The sequence below is a fragment of the Ambystoma mexicanum genome, chromosome 2q, assembly GCF_040938575.1.
Source record: "Ambystoma mexicanum isolate Mex_15411 chromosome 2q, UKY_AmexF1_1, whole genome shotgun sequence".
Lineage (NCBI taxonomy): Eukaryota > Metazoa > Chordata > Amphibia > Caudata > Ambystomatidae > Ambystoma > Ambystoma mexicanum.
The window spans coordinates 1481503769-1481525237 of record NC_090924.1 but is presented as its reverse complement, the minus strand read 5'-3'; the positions used below and the strand labels follow the sequence as shown (position 1 = coordinate 1481525237).

The 21469-nt window shown below is 46.2% G+C and overlaps 1 protein-coding gene across 3 annotated transcripts in view; it reads right to left on the bottom strand.

Annotated features, from left to right (window-relative positions):
• FAM13B (family with sequence similarity 13 member B) overlaps positions 1–21469 on the bottom strand; it is a 694693-nt gene that overhangs the window by 68177 nt on the left and 605047 nt on the right. For 2 of the 3 annotated variants that reach the window (XM_069649076.1, XM_069649077.1), the window contains one exon: positions 10586–10687. The exons of the other annotated variant lie outside the window; for it this stretch is intronic. In XM_069649076.1, the coding sequence (XP_069505177.1) occupies positions 10586–10687 (102 nt within the window). The remainder of the gene's footprint in view (positions 1–10585; positions 10688–21469) is intronic. 3 annotated transcript variants of the gene reach the window in all.

Here is a 21469-nt window from a genome sequence, read left to right as displayed (position 1 = left end):
AAGTGAGAATGTGTATGTAAGGTGGAATGTAGTCAAATTTGAGCAATTTATTGTGACGGTTAATAGTACTAATTTTGCATGCGTTAAAATCTATTTTGTGGATCAAAAATATATGGTAGTCGTGTCCTCCCGCCCTCATTGCCAAGGTCCATTTTCTTTTCATCACTGTAAGGGTCCCTGCCTCGAATTGGTTTGCATTTTTCAACTGTAAGACCTTGCACCAGTATTAGTCGCCGACCGGAGAAGTGCTTGAACCTGCATCCCCTAGAGATCAAGGGCTGAGGCTGATGGCGGGACAAGTGACCTTGGACCCTCTTCCACAGACCCGCCAAATCTTACAAAGAATCGGAGTACAAGGGATGAGTTGTAGCGATACCTAAACCCCCAACTCCTTTTTAATAGTTGATAACTTTTATATACGTTTTGTAATAGTTTGGCTTTGCCATTGCTTGTTCGTGCAAGCACTCCGAAAGTTAGGGACATGTTTGTTAGTTTAATTTGTCTGCTAATACTTGGAACTATTCATTGGACCCCCAGAGACCCTACCTTCATTTTTTCAAGCATTACAAAACTGTGTGGTACTTTGATGAACCTTTGGCAGAAGGCCCCATACTTCTTAGGGATGTACTTCTGAAGCCAGGATTGCAGCTCTGTGGACCTGTAGTGCTTATACTAATCTGTACGGATTTTGAGGATGATCCGAGTGTTATTTGCGTAGTTCTAACAGATGAGGTTGTGGGAGCGGAGGAGTGGGCTAAGATAGATATTGAGGAGGAGGCGTGAGTGGGATGCTCCTGGCGGAACACCTTTTGGCACTGGGCAAGAGGTGGAGGAGAAGAAGATGGTTTGCGAGCGATTAGAGACGACAGCAGAGAGCAGTGTTTTTGATTCCTAAGGAGTGTAACCTGTTCTAGGTGTATGGTGTGGTCGGTTGTATCGACGGCAACCAAGAGGTCAAGGAGGAGGAGCAAAGCGCATACTTCTGTGTCCGCTGTTCTTTTTAGGTCATCCCAAACAGACACCAGGAAGGACTCAGTTCCTTGGTGGGGTCTGAAGCCTGATTGGACTGGGTCAAAGGGGTTGTTGGCTTCAGTGAAGAGGCAGAGCTACTTGTATGCTGTGCAGTTCAGGCGTTTGGCCATGAAGCGTGTGTTGGAAATGGGCCGATAGTTCTGGGGGAAAGAGTGGGTCGAGCGTCGGTTTTTTGAGATGGGTTTGATCTAGGAGGTTTTGAAGGCTTCCATGAAGATTCCCGAGGTGAGGGATGGGTTAAGGATTGACCGTGCAATGCTGCCTGCGCAGGTTGATGTTAGGATGTTCTTGAGGAGTGTGGGTGGGCATGGGTCTCCAGGAAAGTCGGATGGGCGGCTTTGCGCTAGTAGCGTGAGGAGCTCCTGGTGTGAGATGGGGGAGACAGAGGAGAAGGATGCATTGGAAGGTAATTGGGCAGGGGACAGGAGGCGGGTTGGGAGAGGGCATCATTGCTATTTTAGAGAAGATGGCACTATGAATATCGATAGCTTGTTATGAAAATGTTGGTACAAGGCATTGCATAGGGACTGGGAGTGAAGTGGGGAGAGGTTCAGCAACCTGGTGACGAATTCAGAGATGATTCTGTGCAGTTCCCAAACCTACATAGTTAGAATAACATTGCTAGATTTGTATGGCACCACCTGCCCAGGAATTAAAAGTTGCTCCTGGTAGCTGTTCGTTTCAAGGTAAACAAGCTCCTCTTGGCCATTACCAAGAGCTTAATAGTTCCCAGCAATTTCCAACTCTGTAAGGTCCATAGGATGTCGCCAGCTGTCCTGTGGTACTAGACAGTGGCACTGAATGTTATTTAGCATCATTCGACAATTCCAGCTCCCAATTGCCACATAAAAAGACAAAACATTAAACCTTAATAAGAAACTACGGCAGACAAATACATCTGAAAAGCAAAATAAGAGCAAAAAATAAAACAGGAACAGAGAACCCTGGGGCCCAGTTGCGGTATTGGAACAAAGGATGTGCAAGGTATCTAAAATATATGGGTAAGGGCACTGAATGGAGAAGAGCCAAAATGCATGAATGCCAATGGACCCCAACTCAAAAACCCGTTGACAATCTGGAAAAATCATAAGAAAAATCAAGCGAAGAAATGTGTGTAGCAGCAATACAAATCTATACACCTATGGACCTTTTCGAAATTGTTATAACAGTTTTTATATTAATTACCAATTTGAGGTAAACTATCTGAATATTTATATTACATGGCCTGCGGTAGCGGCCATGTAATGTTTAAGTTGCTAAACCCATAGGTAGAGCACTTTTTGGGCGGCTTATAACTTCGCTCCCCCTGGACGAATCCTCACCAAACTTGGCAAGGAACATATATGGCCCACTCTGATTTTCTTTGCAAAGTTCGGTGAGGTTTGGTCAAGGGGGTTGGGGGGGGGGGGAGGAGTTAGAGAGTGGGGGGACCCCAACATTTTCTTTCCCCCCCTTAGACAATGGAGAAAAAAAGAAAAAAAAAAAAACTTTGCTCACGCCTAAAGCCCAAACCGCTGGACCTATTTCCACCAAATTTGTGGCAGGAGCGGTGGCTTGGTCCCGAAAGCGGGCTTTTGTAAATTTGGTGGAAATCCGTCCAGTAGTTTTTTTTTAAAACTACTAAAAAGTAGGTCCCAGAAACGTAGGGATATCTAGGTCAGCAATGACATTTGTGATATCTTTGTTGTCCTGGGTGTTAGTCTTAGCAGTGCACAATGGTGGCGCGAGTTATGGTTGCAGGGGTTTTCCGGTTTTACTTGCAACCATAACGTCCCTTTAACAAAGTTTTTTCATTGAATTTCATAGGTTATTAGTGCCACTTAACCATAACGTCACTTTAACACATTTGTTTCATTGATTATATATGGGAAACATTATTCACCGTAATCGTATTTCTTATGCTTGTATCTGCTTAGATTCACATGCTGTGCATAGCCGACATCTAGTGGAAGCTGCCGAGTATTACAGTTTGTTTTTCAAAACTTGAAAAGGTGCGTCGAACTAGGGCATGCCAGTAATACTATCCCTAGTGTGAAGTCCCATGTACCCATGATACCCCACGCATGTAGGTCCCTCAGATTGTATTTTTTCTGACATGAGGTAGCATGAGGAGTAGAGAGAGCACAGAGTATCCAAGCAGATGAGATAGATAAGACTACAAGCATCCATGCGCCTTCTCTCAGAGGGGAGCAAGGGTGGGCGGATGTGAATCTAACCAGATACAAGCATTAGAAATACGATTACGGCGAGTAATGTAGCCATTCTGAGGCTTGTGGAATCTGCTTAGATCACATGCTGTGCATAGATTAGCGAGCAGTGTTAGGAGGTGGGATGTGAGAAGGGTCATGAGCGAACAAATGTCTTAGAACCGCTTGTCCTACTTGAGTATCTGTCTTGGAAGGCGTGTCAATGCAGTAGTCCTGAGTAAAGGTGTGAATAGAGCTCCATGTAGCTGCTTTGCAAATGCTGTCAAGGGGTACATTTGCAACGAAAGCCTGAGTGGCTCCAGTACCTCTTGTAGAGTGGGCCCTTGGTGTAAAAGGCAGTGTTTTATCTCAGAGGGAATAGCACAGTTGGATACATCTTACTATCCATTTAGAGATGGCATTCTTTGAGACGCAATCTCCTTCTCTGCCTAGAGCTATGGAGTCCACCAGTTGATCTGTCTTTCTTAGTGGTCTGGTCTAGTCTACATAGTAGAGGACCGCTCTCCTCACATCTAGTGTGTGAAGTTTCACCTCAGCAGAGCTTTTGGGTTCTTGGAAGAAGGCCGGTAGCTCAATGGACTGGTTAACATGGAATTTGGAAATTAACTTGGGTGAAAACCTAGGGTGAGTGCGTAAAACCAGTTTATCCTTATGTACCGTAAAGAAAGGATCCTGCACTGACAGAGCTTGAATTTCACTGACCCTTCTTATGGGTGTAATGGCTACAAAGAAGGCAGTTTTATAAGTCTTTGAGACTAGCTTTGTGCATGGGTTCAAAGAGAGGTCCCATGAGTTTAGCAAGTACCACATTAAGGTCCCAACCTGGTGGTGGGTTAAAAATTGGAGGGTGGAGTCTCTTTACCCCTTCCATAAATGCTTTGACAACTGGCACCTTCCACCATGACACCTTGCTATGGGAAGTGGTGTAGGCTGATAAAACTGCCAGGTGCTCTTTAAGTGAGTTAAACACTAACCCTGAATCCAGTAGGTGGAGCATATAGGTGACATTAGAAGGAGTACAATTAACTGGGTTGATTTGCCTATTCTGGCACCAAATTACGAATCGTTTCCATTTGTCATAGTAACAGTGCCTCGTGTTAGGTTTTCTTGACTCTTTCAAGATATCCATACATCTTTAGGGTAAATTGGGATGTCCGAACTCTATGACTTCAGGAGCCATGCTGCCAAGTTCATCGAGTTGGGCTGAGGTTGCACTGTTAGTCCCTCGTGCTGGGAGAGTAGGTTGTACTGGCATGGGAGCTTGATGGGGAGGGGTCACACACCACCATTTTGCATAGGTGTGGATACCATGGTTGTCTCGCCCACATAGGAGCAACCAGGATGAGCGTCATCAGTTCCCTGTGGATCTTGTTCACCACCTGCGTAGGCAAACATCTCTGACCAATTCATCCATAGGGCGTTCCCCTTGAAGCCTGGCTGGGGGAACCTGGATGCGAAGTCTGGGCATTGCCTGTTTTCGCTTGTGGGGAAAAGATCTATAGTGGGGAAACCCCACTGAGAGAAGAGGTCTCCTACGACTTCTTTGTGTAGTCGCCACTCGTGTTCCTCTGGGAGGGGATCTCTGCTCAGAGCATCTGCTAGCGAGTTGAGTTCCCCTGGAACATGTTGGGATGACAAGTGAATGTTCCGTCGAGTGCCCATTTCCAAATTTTCTGGGCAAGCTTGGACAGATTGGGAGATAGAGTGCCCCCTTGTTTGTTTAAGTAAAACACTGCAGTCGTGCTGTCTGTTAGGATCTGCACTGACTGGTTGGATAGGAGGGGTTCGAATGCCCGAAGCGCTCTGAAGACTGCCAGAAGTTCTAGCAGATTGATGTGGTTCTGAGCCACTGTGTGAGACCAGAGACCCTGAGCTGTATGGTGCAGGTAGTGGACTCCCCACCCTGCTAGGGAGGAGTCTGTTGTGACAACGGCCTGTATCTCTGGATCGTAAAAGGGTTTCCCCTTCATAAGATTCTCTCTTGTCCACCAGCGAAGACTCCATACTAGTGTTGGCGAAACGACCACTAGATCGTCCCACTGACCACTTGCTTGAGACCACTGTTTCACCAACCATTCCTGCATAGGTCGCATGCGCACGTGGTGAACCAGGTAAATGCAAGATGCCATCATGCCTAGCAAACGCATCGCTTTGCGCACCCTTATTTGGCGACCGGACTGATAGAGGAATTTGCAGCAACAGGTTCCGAATTCTTTCCTCTGATGGAAAGGCCAACCCCTCTTGAGTGTTTAGGACAGCTCCTAGGAACTGTTTTGAGCTGCTTTGCACCAGGCTTGATTTTTTCTCATTGATTGAGAAGCCCAACTGGAAGAGGTCAATTGTTCTTTGAATATTAAGTCTGCAAATTAAGGGGGTTTCGCCTGTGATGAGCCAGTCGTCCAGGTAAGGGTACACTGGGATTGCCTCCCTGCGTAGGTGCGCCGTCACCACCGCCAGTACCTTGGTGAATACCCTTGGAGCCAAGGCTATACCGAAGGGCAGCACCTTGAACTGGTAGTGCTGGATGTTAATTTTGAAACGCAAGAATCTTCTGTGCGCTGCGAACATTGAAATATGAAAATAGGCATCTTTCATATCCAATGTTGCCATGTAATCCCCCTTTTTTAGTAGGGGGATTACCTCTTGGAGTGTAGACATGCAGATTTTTTGTGGCTTGACATACTTATTTGCAGGGCGCAAATATAATACTGGGCGCATTGTTAGATCTTTTTTTGGCACAAAAAATGATAAGGTTCAATTAGCAAAGGGTCTGAAACCAAGGAAGTAGGTTGAACAAAAACCCCTGTTTACCTGGTTGCCCGGGAAGAGTTCTATGGCGTCCTTTGCAAGTAGAGTGGCGATCTCACCGAGAAGGATTTTCTGGTGCTCCAACGAGTGTACCTTCTGTCTTGGAGGATGGTCGTGGGGGCACGCCAATAGTTCTATACAGTATCCTGCAGACACTGTGGACAGCACCCATCTGTCCGAAGTGATCCCCTCCCATGCGTGGGTGAAGGTGGAAATGCGCCTCCCTATTGGGGATGCATGGGAGGGGACCCGAAGCGGATCGTCACTGTTTACTAGGTGGTGTACCAACACTGGCGGGGCTGCCTCTACCCCTAGTGCAACCCCCCGCGCTGGCCTCTGGTGAATCCCTGTGATGTTTGGAACTGATCGTTTCCCCATGAGGTTCCTTGATTTTGGTAGTAGTTGGAACCCCTCTGGGAGCTTTGGCCGCGAAAGCGACGAAAATTATTTCCCCTCCGACCTGGGGGTCTATTTGGGAGCTGGCCGAGAGATTTAGGGTCTCGTACTCATCTTTAGTGCCTCTTCCACTGCCCTGCCGAATAGAACGTTCGGCTCTACCGGCATGCCTATAAGCGTGACTTGGGTCTCGGGTTTGAAACCAGACTGCCTTAGCCAAGCGTGGCGTTTTATTACTGTGCCTTTCGGCTATCAATCTTCCAGCATTATCTGCTGCATCAAAATTTGTTTTAAGGATGCATCCTGATACGGACCTTCCGTCTGCTGCAAGTTGGGCCAACTGGCCTTTTAGTGGTCTAGGTGCAGAGGCTACTAAAGCAGCTACTTGTTCCCACTGATGGCAGTTATAACTTGCTAAAAGAGTGGTACTGTTAGCAATACGTGCCTGATAGGCTGACATGGAGGCAACTTTCCTACCCAGAGCATCTATCCTTTTGCTCTCCTTATCGGGAGGTGCTTCTGAAGAAGCTAGTCGTGTTTCTGCCCTCTTTCTGGTGGTTGTTACTACCAGGGAGTCGGGTTTTAATTGACCCCTTATGTACATGGGATCGGAGGGTGCGGCCCGGAATAATTTTTCCACTCGTGGATTCACGAGTAAGATTTGGGGTTACCAGCGCGGGATCAATTCTACGCAGGCTTGGGTAATGGCTCTCTTGTCCCCTATGATTCTTCTGGGAACTCCCTATCTTCTTGGACACCCTGTGTGTCAATTTGAAAATGAGCTGCTGCTTTAGCCAGTACGTCATTGAGGAGTGGCTGATAATCGGTGAGTCATGCACAGGGGGGTCCTTAGGAATAGTGTAGTCAAGATTGAAGGCCTCCGCCTCCTCTTCCTCTTCCTCTTCCTGGTCCTCATCATCCCCATAATAAGAAACCCGCCTGGTCTTCCAACATGTGTTTGTCTCCTCTCCATATGACTCTGGATGGTAAGGTTCAATTAGCAAAGGGTCTGAAACCAATCCCTGCGCTGGAGCCTCAGAGCGGAGCCTTTTAGTAGGGGGTTGAGAGGCCTTGGACCCCCGAAGGGGCAGAGGTAGCTGGTGTGTTGGCATAGCTATGGAAATAATGAGGGTCTTTTGCAAAAAAAGACATCCTTCTCATCACCCTATCAATATCCGCTGAGTTCCATTCCCTTGAACTGGGAATAAACCTCTCCTGTTCTAGTTCCTCACCCATACCCATATCATGAGGAGTGGGAGGGACAATTTTACTCTTAGGAGTAGTTTCAGGGACCCTGGACTTCTCTATCACCTTAGGAGCCTTCTGTTTTTCCTTATGGTGTTCTGAAGGTTTATGTTGTTTATCCCCCTTCCCGTGACTAGAGGAATGTTTTCCGGAGGTTTTAGATTTTCCGAGGGTTTGCGTCGAGGTTTGGAGGTGGTCTTTGATGCTTTGCGTCGAAATTCGGAGGTAGTAGAAGGAGGGCGCCGAATTTCGGGAGTAGACGCTACACGCTTTGACTTGGGAGCATAGAGGTCGGAATCGTCTTCTGACAATCAAACCTCTGGAACTATTGGGAGTACGGCACCTTTTCCAACCGTGGACGGTTGGTCTTTGTCATGCGGCGAACGGGAACGCCCAGAGAACACAATCGTTGGACCGCTCTCGGTGCCTTCCGTTGCCGATCGCTCGACGCGCGTGTCGAATCACGGCTGGGGCTGATGTGTGAGGAAGTGGTGTGGGTTGCGCTTCTGCCGCCGGGTGTTGTCCCCATAACTGGGCTGCTGGCCAGTCCTCCGAGGTCGGGGGCTTGCGCGTGGGTGTCTGAAGTCACCTTTCTGCCCTCGCCGTCGGATACAGCGGCGTTGTTGCCATCGCTGAACGACCCTTCGACATCCATGGCCTCTAGCTGCCTGGCGTAGTGGGCCCAGTGCTTCGGCAACCGGTCCTTAAGTGTCTTTAGCTTGATGAGCTTAAAAGCTTGACACGTAGCCTCGGGATGGTCTTGTGGGAGACAAAGATTGCACATGTTGTGCTCATCTACCCAGGGCAACTTCCTGTTACACTTAGGGAAGAATTTGAAAGGAGTACTCTCCATATGTGTAAATATGGCAGCGGGCTGTGTATATGTAGGAAATAAATGTGGGAAAGTTATGACCACCGCACACTCTCCCTACTTGTACAGGGCCGAGGCAAGAGGTCTTCCAAGGCCCGGGCCAGAGGCCTTCCAAGGTCCGTTGTGTAGTTTTCGACGATTGGTTCCCTCGATCTTCGCTGACGTCGATCTTCAGCGTAGGATGGAAGATAACGGGGAAAGTTTTTAACAATATTTAGGTATAATTGGCAAATGCCAAGGGAACTCTGCAACATGCGTCCGACTAGTATGGCGGAAAAAAACAATCCGAGGGTCCTACACGCGTGAGGGATGTAAGGAAGGGCAGGTCAGTAGGCCCCAACTCGCTGCTATTGTGACGAAGAGTGGTTAAAGAATAATATGCGACAGCTCCTGTACATGATGTAACAACGTACATTTGAAATGCATGCAGATTAGCTAAAGTACTAGAGCCAGGTTGTATCATGATGTAATACGTATTGCCCTCTTTGCACACAAACAAATCTAATGCTACCTCACATTCTTAGGTCAACTTCTGAGATGAAATGTACTAAATGGTAGAGCCCCCCCCCCAGCTTATATCCCCATTAATGTAAATGTATGTAAACAATTCTAGGAGCCCAAAGTGTTGTCACTCGCCCCTTGTCAAAAGTATAGTAAACTGCCCTGTACAGGGAGACATGCCTAGAGCTGCAAGGTCGTCTCCCCCTCCTCCCGCCCCGGCCCGCCAGGGATAGCTGGTGTTCGAACAACACAGCCTCGCCTCTCCTCCCAATCTCACTGGACCCGCTTCAAGCATCCACCTCCCCCATGTCAGAGGCCGCCACAGCCCGACTATGAGTTACGAGCTACCTGGTCCTAAATCCCACCACCTCCAGAGCACCGGTTACATACCCCCCACGGCCCATTGGTATTCCTGCTGACCCCAAGTTAACAGCCCTCGAAGGGGGGCTCCCACCCTTGTACCAATAGATCGTAATACCATCCTTCACTGCACCCATCAGGACAGGGCGATTGAATAACCCTTCCTGTGCCCCTGACCCGACACATGGACTTGTGGGACTAGCATGTTTGAAGCCAAGGTGTCTCTACAACTGATGTATTGGGGTACTTCCTATTGCATATCAATGTCCCTGTCTCCTTCTTGATCTAAGGTCAATGTATTACAAGAGTTACAAGACAACTAAAACTGCATAGTATAATGAATAAATGTGAATGTGCGGCCACAAGGGCAAAGTAACAACCTAGCCACCAATCATCACTACAAGTCGTTTCCGGCCCAGCACTCCACCCCGATGAGCCCAGCTGACCGTCCACTCCGCGTTGGCACCACGTGGATCTCCACCAATCCTGGAGTAGCACAATATACATTGTATATAGTTCTAGATATTGCCACACAATCCCAATGACTATGTGCCCCCTTTAGCTTACCTTACCTCACAGAGCGCTCTCAGAGTTTGCAGAGTCCTTCGCATGCGCTATATTGGTTTAGATAAAAACCCTTTTGATCTCACCCGCACTTGGTCGTGGTCTCATTCCCTTCTGGGGTGTGTCCTTCATTGCCTCACATTGAGAGGGGGGGGGGTGCGTTTTGGCGACGCTTACATTCAGGGATCATGGGTACATGGGACGTCACACTAGGGTAGTATTACTGGCACACCCTAGTTCGACACCCCTTTTCGAGTTTCGATAAACAAACTAATACTCTGCAGCTTCCACTAGATTTCGGCCTATGCACAGCATGTGATCTAAGCAGATGCCACAAGCCTCAGATATATATATATATATATATATATATATATATATATATATTTTCAAAGCCTGTGCCTGCCAACCAAGCGGTCAGAGATGGAATAAGCATGAGTGAGAATATGACACGACCCTCCCGTCACCTCTCAGGGCTCAACAGTAGAAAAGAATAGGTCTAAATGTCTCAAAACAGTTCTCAGAGCACGGTATTTATTGGAAGTGTGCAATATTCCACATTATTTTTACCATAATGTTCTAATTTCCGATTCAAATAACAAACCTTCCATTTTGTTGAAAAAACTCCTCTTCAAATTCTCGCAAGGCTTTGCGTAACTTTTTCTTCTCTGCTCTTGCTTTCCAAAGCTGCTCCAACAACTCAGGCCTAAAGGTGCACACAAGGAAAATAAATGAAACTCCTTGTCTGGAGTCGGTCACTAAACAACTATCTTGACAAGCAATGTATCCAATGTGCTGCCACTGTAATGGAAGGTTGCTCGTAGTGTTGCTTAAATGATGGACATTTCTCTTCCTCACACACAGGCACGCGCATGTTGAGATAGATATGTAGAACCTGGTGGACAGATTTTAGGAGGCCATCCCAGTTATCGTGAATAGCGCAACTCAGGTTAGCCACAACCCAATCAAGGTAGAAATGGAGAGCAGCCAAGGCTATTCACAGAAAAGTGCGAGTGGGGTCAGGGCTCCATACAGTGAATCACACAATTCAATTTAGACAGGAAAGTACAAAAATACTACATTTGAGGCCCAAAACGCAGACTGAAAATTAAATAAGCAGGTGATAATATCACATAACACTCAATAATAAGACAAACCTTACATACTTGTAATAGTCTGATGCTCATATCTGCTTAGATTTGCATGCGTTGCAAAGGCCGACATCTAGTTGTTGGTGCATAGTATTACATGATTTGTCGATTTCAAAAAGGGATATCAACAGGGCGTGTATGTAATACTATCTACTACTGTTAAGTGTACAGTACCCAAGATCCATTGTGAGTCTAGGTCCTCAGTTTTATTACTGACCTGAAGCTGCATGTTTATTGTAAATAGTGAATGTGGAGGTGTCCACATTTGAAACATGTTGTCTATGTTACCCTATACGCCCAAGGAGGGGAGGCGGGTGGGCGCATGTGAATCTAAGCAGATACAAGTACCAGAAAGACCATTGCAGGTATGTAATGTTTGTCTTCTGAGGCTTGCGGATCTGCTTAGAATCACATGCTTTGCATAGTCTATGGAGCAGTACTAGGTGAAGGTGGTGGGTAGATGGGAGGAACAGAGGCAAATCAATGTTTCAATACTGCTTGTCCCATTGCAGTCACTCCTTGCCTGTGCGTCACAGTAATGTTGAGTGAAAATACGCACTGAACTCCATATGGCTGCCCTACAGATAACATCTAGATGTACATTTGTGTTAAGGGGGAATTCTCATTTCTGGGTTAATTCCTTTCTACGTTAGGACTTCTAATTTTTATCCTGGAGAGAGTGAGACCTTTTTATCACTCTCTCATGTATTTTTCTTTGATTTGAACCCTGCGTTTCTTTTGGTTTTGGAGTCTGACAAACTCCATAATGATATTTTTGTACTGTGACAGCACCCTCAGTGCAGTGTCACAGAGGAATACTTTGGATTTCTGCTAAGGTTTAAATATCGTATTTTATTTATTTTATTTTTTTCTTTAGTTTATTACAAACCTTTAAAAGCAGGTTACATTTCACTCGCATTTTAAGACTGAAGAGAAGCAAGATTGCATGCAAGTTCTTGTTTTTAACTTAACGACATGGCAACATAAGCCATCTTGATAAGTTTAAGAACTTCTATCATTTAACTCATTTGTTTTTTCTAATCTCCGTTATCTTCTCAAGAAAAAAAGACAATGCAAAAATGATTTTGAAATTCATTCCTTCATGACAGATCCTCCACCAATCCTCTGCACATCGGTTAGGATATTTTCTCCGTTCATTACCCGTGTGACTCGTTCTTTCATCTCATCATGGGACAAAAAAGAACTACATGTTTAAGCGATTCTTCTTGTAGGTTACAAAGTCTACATCTGAGGTTACAGTTTTTACCCATTCCTTTCATACTATAACCTACATTACGGGTATCAAAATGGTTCATTCTGAACTTCAAGAATGTCACTCTTATTCTCTTGCATGGAAATTTGTTCATCTATGCAGCTGTCACATGCAGTTTTTTTGCTTCAAAGGGTGCATTTCTCATTCTTGTATGCTCACTTCTTTTTGCGCTAGTGTCAATCCAATCTCTTTCGTATAGTTTTTTTTTTTTTTAACTGCGTTTGGATTTTCTACTAGCAATTTCTTATCAGTGTCCAACTGTTCCAGTGTTGTTTCACAGGTACTTTTCCACTGGTTTAGGAGATTATCCTTCTCATTATCTGTGCCGTTTCTTAGGATTTGGAACTGTGGAATGTTGTCATCTCCAATCATCTTTCTATAGAGCGCCAGGGCATTCCATGTCACAACAGCTATCATTGACAGTTGACTTACCACATATATCATGCAAGCTGTAGGGAAGCCTTTTGGTAAGTTCAGAATTCTCTTCCAAATGACGTTCGCACCTTGACCAGATCTCATAATGACAGCCCATCAGTGTCTCTGCACCGTAGTAAATACCTTCTCTGGGATAAACTCCTGTTTCTAAGAGCAGTAAAGTGAAATTGACGACTTACCCTTTTCTCTTTCTAGACCCAGCACACACTATCTTACATAGAGTGCTGGAGGGGTTACTTAGTACCCCCTTTGTCTACCTTCTCATTTAACATTTTTATGTTACCCATTCCTCGATGAATGGCTGGTGGCAGTGGTTTACTTTTCCCTACCATTGTGTGTTTTTACTGCAGGCTGCATTCGCAGTCGCAGTATTGGACAGATGGGTGTCCATTTTGTCAAAATAGCCCGGTGGTCTATTTTCACCATTTCTTGTTGGAAAGGTCCTTCTTGAGATTTACTCTGCGCGCCAAACCAGGTTTGGTCCCTTTGTTTGTTTCATCTTTGGCAGGAAGTCCGCCTCTGGCTCCAGCGTGTCTGGCAGGGCAGAAAGCGACAGAGGGTCCAGAAACGCCCTGTGCTTAGTCTCCTTGTTTACAGGAATGCACCCAAAAGTGATTGGCTGGCTGGCTGTCCTTGGAGGACAGCCACCCTTGCTGTCCTTGGAGGACAGCCACCCTTGCTGTGTGAGTGACAGCTAGGTCTCTAATTAATAGGAGAGGCTTGCATAAAAGTCGAGGTCATTTGCAAGGAAGGCAGATTTGACCACTGGATGAAGGAACAGAAGGAGAAACTGGAAGAGAAACTTGCTGCACCCTCCTGGACCGTTGGTTTACCCGGTGAAGCCCTGCTGCAGTGCTGTAGCTCCGAATTTCTAATTGACTAGAGAAGCCCGGAAAGGACGACTTCTCCCCTTGGGTTGGTGGGACCAATCAGCCCCAAGACTAACTTGTCTGGAACCCATCTCCCTGCTGGCTGTACTTCTTCGCTGGCACTCGGTAGTAGCAGCAGCAGCAGCAGCGGACAGGAACACCAGAATTTAGTGCATCGCCTTTAAGCCGGACCCGAGCTCCAGGAAGATCTCCCAGACTCCCTCGAAGCAGGACTAACCGAGCCTGAGCAGCTGAACAGAGTGCTGGACCCCAGAAGCAAGTAAAGTCCACAAGGTGTCCAAGAACCGCTGTGGTGCTATTTGCGAGAAGCTGAAAAGTGCTTTTTGAAGTGCTGCAGATCTGAATTGTGCCCATTTCTGCCGCCGACCTTCAAACCATAGTGAAGGAGTCCCCAGACATCCTCCCTCTTGTCCCCACAATTGAGGCCCAGGAGCAATAGGATCTGCAGGACTACAACAGGAACAGAAGACAGGAGGAATATTTTCTTCAGACTTAAGGTACTGTGTAACTAGGGGTACTTACCTCTTGTGTGTCGCTTGCTTGCTCTCACTGGAGACTTGCATTTGCTGCCCTCTGCAGAGTTGCTTGCAGCTTTGCTCGCAGCTTTGCCCTTCACAAGCCTCCCAGCTTGTGTCTCAAAAGTGATTATTTTTACAACAAAACTAAATGTGCAAGACTTTTGTGCTAATATTCAAGAAGTGCCTCAGCTCCCCTAGACTTTGCTCAATTGCCATTGGCTGTCCTGGCTGCCTGCAGACTCTCTTTACCCTCTGACTTTGTGTTGATCTGTCCCTCCAAAAAGTCATACATACCTTTACTTGTATAGCTGGGAAAGGGTTAATCTACATTTCATTGGGGGATTCTAAAGTGCTTACCTGTTTGAGAAACGTGTTAACCATGGTTTCCTTCCCTAACCTTTTCCTTTTTGCCATACCTTCAGTATTACCTTTTACGAGCGAAAAGTGATATATTAATGTCCACAGTGCCCCAACTACTGAAGTCACCTCAGGGTGTTGGAAGTGTGTGTTCCATCCCAAAAGGTTATCTACTTACTTAACTGAACAGAAGGAGTCTATTTTTGAAGTGTATTTAAGTGTTTCATATTGCTCCCTTCTAAAGAAGGCTTATTTTAAAACAATGTTAAATTAAAAAATCATTACTTTAATCAAGAAACCTTGAGTATAAGTGTTATTTTAATACTTGGCTCCCATTGACCCCTCTTGCGATAAGCCTGGCTGCTCAGTCACTCTACCAACTTGTGTAGTACAAGCTTATACCAAAGGTTGGGTTACCTATTGCCAAGAGAAGGCTGGTGTAGTCTCCCACAAGGTTCCTACATACAATCTTGCCAAGCAATCTGCAATGAAGGCCAATGCATCTCCTGTACTACGTGTGGAGTGTGCTTTAGGTTTCAATGGTAACGCCTTGTTAGACAGCGTGTAGCACTGCTGTATGCATCTTACTAGCCATCTTCCAAAAGGTAGCCTTTGAGACAGGATCCCCTGCTCTCCTGACTGCTAGAGAAACAAAGAACTGCTATGACTTCCGGATTGGTTTTGTTGAGGTAGTACATGACTGCCCTTCGAACATCAGGCGCATGGAGTGCAGTTTTGGGGGTCCGGAAGGTACGCTCGTAACTCAATGGATTGACTGACATGGAACTTGGAAAGGAATTTTGGTGAGACACGTGGGAGCGTTCCTAGGACCACCTTGTTATGTATTGTGACAAAAGGTTTGGTTACAGACAATGCCTGATGCTCACTTTCTCTTCGAATTGAAGTGATGGCTATAAGCAACATTCTAAGTAAGATCCTTGAGGCTCTCTTTATGCACAGGCATAAAGGGAGGTCCCATGAGCTTGCTTAACACAATATTTAAATCCCACCCAAGGCAAGGGTTTGCAATTGGTGGATAAAGTCTTAACCCCCTCCATGAAGGCTTTAACAACTAGAACCGTCCAGCAGGAGATCTTGCTTCGCAATGTTGTATATTCAGAAAGTGCAGCTAAAAGGACTTTCAATGAATTGAAGACCAGGACCCGAGTCTAACAAGTGTAGTAGATAGTGCACTATATGCAATGGTGAGCAGTCAACTGGACTGACATTTTACTTTACACCATATTACAAATCGTATCCAATTGTTATACTAGCAGTGCCTAGTGTTTGGTTTATGTGCTTCCTTTAATGTTTCCATGTATCTGTTATGCAAATTAAAGGTGGCCGAACTCCATGGCTTCAGGAGCCATGCTGCATATTTGGATGTCTGAGGGTATGGGTGTAAGGTCAACCTTTGATTCTCTGACATGTTATCCGGGCATGTTAGCTTCATTGGTGGGCAAATGGATATTGTATAAAGGTGTGAATACCACCACGTCTGAGGTGCCCACAATGGCACAACTGAAATCAGTAAGTGTTCCTGGTTCATCTTGTGTATTACCTCGTGCAAGAGTAATGTTGGTGTAATATCCCACAGGGCGCTCCCCCTGGACCCTTTCTGTGGGAACCTGGAGGCCTAACCTACGCAAACAGATCTAGGTTTCGATGCTCTCACGTGAGAAAATGTTGTGTACAGTGTCCGAATGTAACTCCTGTTAGGGAGAATTCTCATTTCTGTGCCAATTCCCTTCACCTGAGAGACCCCCCACCAACTTTGCTGGATTCCGGGGACTTGATTCTTTTACCTGGAGAGTGTGACCCTTTTTCCCACTCTCCCATGTATTTTGATATGTATTTTACTCTTGTGTTTTCTTTGATTATGGACTCTAAACAACTCCATAGGCATAATCTTTTCATGTGTGTTACACAGCACCCTCAGTGCAGTGACACAGGGAAGCCTTTCAGGCTTTCCCAAGGTTTAACTACCTTCTCTGGGATAAACTACTTTTCCCAGAGTAAGTAACCTGGAGAGTGTGAGACTTTTTTCCCACTCTCTCATGTATTTTAATGTGATTTGACCACTGTTTCTCTTGGTTGTGGAGTCTGACAAACTCCATAGGCATCATCTTTTACATTGTGTGTCACAGCACCTTCAGTGCAGTGGCCCAGGGAAGTCTTTCAAATTTCCCAAAGGTTTAAATTCCTTCTCTGGGATAAACTGTTTCCAAGAGCAGTGAAGTGAAATGGACTTTGCTTACATTTGTAATAGAGCCAGCATACACTATCTTACAATAGGGTGCTGGAGGGGTTACCTAGTATCCCCCTTGTCTAGCTTCTCATGTAACATTTTTTATGTTACCCTTTCCTAACTGAATGGCTGGTAGCAGTGGTTTCGTTTTTACTACCGTGGTGTGCATTTACCGCGGGCTGCGTTCGCAAGTGCAGTAAAGCACCCAAGGGTGACATTTTTTTCAAAATGGCCCTGGTCTTCTTTTTTCGCCATTTATTTGTGGAAAGGTCCTTCTTGTGATTTACTCTGCGCCCAAAACCGGTTTGGTCCCTTTGTTCGCTTTGCCTTTGGCGGTATTCACGAGTGAATCCCGCCTCTGGCTCCAGGGTGTCTGGGGTGGGCAGAAAGTGAGGGAGGTGCCCAAAACTCCCTGTGCCTTGTCTCCTAGGAGACCCAAATGCACTCTGTAGTGATTGGCCGGCTGACTGTCCAGCAAGTACAGTCCTCCTGCTGGGTGACTGACAGCTAGGCTGGAATGAATGGGAGAGAACTGGATAAAAGGGGAGGCTTTTGGCTTGGAAGGCAGAGTCTACCACTGGATGCAGGAACCGAAGAAGAAATTGAAGCGGACGCCTGCTGCAACTCCTGGACCATTGGTTTGCCCGGTGAAGCCCTGCTACTGTGCTGAAACTCCAAATTCATATCGACAGAAGCCCCTGCAACGACGACTTCTCCCCTTGAGTTGCTGCTGGAAACCGTAGAGCCAGGGGAGGAACACCAGTTTGTGTGCGTTGCCTATACGTTGGCCAAGAGCTCTAGGACGATCATCCCAGGAAGCAGGACTGACCGAGCCTAAGCCCCTCAACAGAGTGCGGGAGCCCAGAAGCAAGGAAAGTCATTCTTGACAGCAAGGAACGGCGGTGTTGCTATTTGCGGTAGACGTGAGGAGCTGAAACACTGAACAGCCACTGAATTGAATATTGCCGGTTGCGAGTTTTGACCGTCCCAGTGCAGGAGTCCGCAGAAGTCCTCCCTCTTGTCCCCACGACTCAGGCCCAGGAACAGTGAGCTCTGCAGAGCTGCACAGGAACAGAAGTCATCTGCTGAACTTTTCTTGTCTGAGAGAATATACCTCATACTGTGGAGTTGCTTGCATCTTCTACTACTCAAGTCTAATCAGCTTGTGGCCCTCCATTTGATTTTTCTCTTCTTCAAAGACTTGTAAAACACTGTGCAAACACTTTCTACAAACCTACAAAGAAGTGCTTCAGCTTGCATATACTTTTGCCTATTGACTTCGGCTTGGCCTCTTTCATTGAATGAGTATCTGCCTGCTTAAGAATATTTGTGGTCTCTTGTTTGGTTTTAAATAATCGTTTCCTTTGACTTATTAATCTAAGATTCTAAATACAACAATGATATTAATGTCCCTAGCACCCGAGCAATTGAAGTCACCTGAGGGTATAGGTAGTGTCTGTGGGCCATCCTAAAAGGGTATCTAATGATTTAGAAATATTAAGAGTGTGTATTTCATGAAGTGTATTTGAGTGTTACTGTTATATTGCTTGTTAGGCAAAGTTTGTGTGCAGTACCCTTTGGGACCACTACACATAACTAGGACTATAGGTGTAAGCAAAACCAACCTTTGGTATAAGTCTGTACTACACAGTTGTTGTAGCGCTTCTGAGCAGTCAGGCTCATCTCAAGAGGGAATGTGAGCTGTAAGGATGTTACACAGAGGTCTTTAATTACAAGTATTCAAATAGACTTGTACTCGAGGTTTCTTGGTAAAACACTTATTAATTTATTACAGTCAGAAAACATTCACTAGAAGGAGGCAATCTATATCACACAAAAATATACTTCAGTACTTCACAAGATCAGGTTGAGGAATTTAAACTACTTTGAAGGAGGAGCAAATTGGCATTCAGAGCATTTGAAGTAGGAGCAAAAAGGCATAAAGTCTTGTATAGGATAAAGCAGTTCTGGAGGTTAAACGGAAAAGTCTTTGCCAAAGTTCTCAGTAGTTGTTTGTGAAAGAAAGATTCATATGTTGGGTCACAAGCTGACTAGACCTGCAGGTTGCCAAAGTTTAAAGCACTTTCGCATTGAGAGGTAAATTCTCTCGGTCGGGTTTTCACAGTACCTTATGTGTGGGAGTGAGGGGTCGTTTGGGACACCTCCATCGCCCTTATGCTAACATTAGCATAACTGGGGCTATTGCGGGATACACCTGACATCCATTTTGTGTGCCCTCGACTCCATCTTTGGACTAGGCCTCACTCCGATAGTACGAGAATGCTTCTCCCCCCTTCGCAGCGCCGCGCACAGCGCGCTCATGGCCCCCACCTTTTCCTCCCTGTATGAAAGCTCCACAACTCCTTTTCTCACGGATGCGCCGAGGATAATAAACAGAATGTATCATGTCGCCCTTCCTCTGTGATCAATGTCCTGTGTGAGAACCGGCTCGAACCATGCCTTGTAACTCATCCATCTGCACAAACCTGCCCCTACCCCCTTGGCCCCACTGTTGGAAAATTACTGCCAATGTAACCCTGTGCCCTCCTAAGGTATTCTCTTGATGTACCAGAAGTGTGACCCTGCTGTATAGCCAACCCCAAAAGTGCCCCCAATAAACCCAGACCTCTGTCTCAGTATATTGTGCCCTAAAACCAACACATGTCAGTATACCTCCCCACTTGCCTTGATGTGCTAAGAAACACCCAGTTGCCCAGGTTATCACGGAGGACGAGCCCTCTACGCCTGGTATTCCATAAAAGTCCCAATGAAAGATGCTGTAACCACATGTATGCAATTGATAGGTTTTCTAGATTTATTCAAAGGTATACGAATGATTATTTATTATATGTAGAATGGTAGTTTCTCATGCCAGCTTAGTTAGTGTCAACTCTATCTCGCCATGACCTAACCCTCACCCCTCCCGGACACATGCAGCTGGACCTCGTGATGCTCGCCCCCCTGCCATCTGGGTAACCAATCCAGGAGAAGCAGCGCCTACATTGATATATGTGTCTTTGTCTTCCAGCCAATCCCGCACTGTTGTAGCACCCCATGTTAGTTGCGTCATCTATGCTGCTGATTTCCTTTATAATTGTCTGTAATTGTAATGTTTGCCAGAGTGCTCTCGAGGCAGCAGAGTTCTCTGGATGCCAATTTTATATAAACTCATCTAATCTTGCAACGTGTCCTCCTAGTCTCATTCCCCACTGGGGTGTATTATATTTTATGAATATGCATGTGTAAGTCAGGGAGTGAGCCTTTACACTTACAATGAAGAAAAAGATGCAGCTGAAGACGTCTGTTCCTGGCATTTCCTGCAGATCTCGCTGTTCCTGAGCCTCCGTCGTGGGGACAAGAGAGGACGCCGGGGGACTCCTGCACTGCACGGGGACCGGTCAAAAAGCTGGCAAAGGCAAATCTTCAATTCCGGTAGCTGTCGTCAAGCACACAAACTGGTGTCCTTCTCCCTGGCTATTCGGTTTCCTGCAGCACTATGAAGAAAATACAACCAGCTCCGAGAATGGTGTCCAGGTGGCTTACGAGCCGATTGGTCCCTCCAACTCAAAGGGAGAAGTCGTCCTTGAAGGGCTTAACTGTCGAGATGAACTTGGCGATTCGGACCTGCAGCAGGGCTTCACCGGGCAAACCAACGGTCCAGGAGTTGCAGCAGCCGCCCTCTTCCAGTTCGTCTTCGGTTCTTTCGTTCCAGTGGTCGACTCTGCCTTCCAAGCCAAGAGACTTGTCTTTTAAACAGTTTTCTCCCATTCATTCCAGCCTAGCTGCCACTCACCCAGCAGGGTGGCTGTCCTTGCCGGACAGTCAGCCAGCCAATCACGCCAGAGTGCATTTTGTTTGCCTAGGAGACTAAGCACAGGGGGTTTCGGGCACCTTCCTCACTTCCTGCCCACCCCAGACACTCAGACGCCATGGGCGGACTTCAGTCCTGGAGCCCGCCAAAGGCTCACAAACAAAGGGACCAAACCTGGTTTGGCGCGCAGAGTTAAACACAAGAAGGAACTTTCTACAAAGGAACGGTGAAAAAAGATGACCGGAGTCTGTTTTTACAGAGGGGTCTTGGGCGCCATATTGAAAAATATGGCTACCCCGATTTTATAGCTACCGGTGTTCGCGGTCGGGGAAAATCACAGCAGTTCGTTATAAAACCACTGCCACCAGCCATTTCGATAGGAAAGGGTTGCATTTGACTGCTACAAGAGTGTTTATACACAGGGGATACTGGGTAACCCCTCCAGCACTCCATTGTAAGATGGTGTGTGCTGGGTCTAGGAATTTAAAAAGACTAGTAAAGTCAATTTAACTTTACATTCTCTGGGGAACACTAGTTCATCCCAGAGAAGGTATTTAAACCTTGGGGAGTCCAAGGGACACCCCTGTGCCACTGCACTGAAGGTGCTGTGACACAACAATAAATAAATGATGCCTATGGGGTTATCTAAAACTCCATAATCAAAGAACACAAGAGTAAAACGCACATCGAAATACCCGAGAGTGTGGGAAAAAGGCTCTCACTTTCTCCAAGGGGAAAAAACAAGTCCTCAAAATCCAGCAAAGATGCTGGGGGTCTCTAAGGTGAAGGGAATTCGCACATTTAT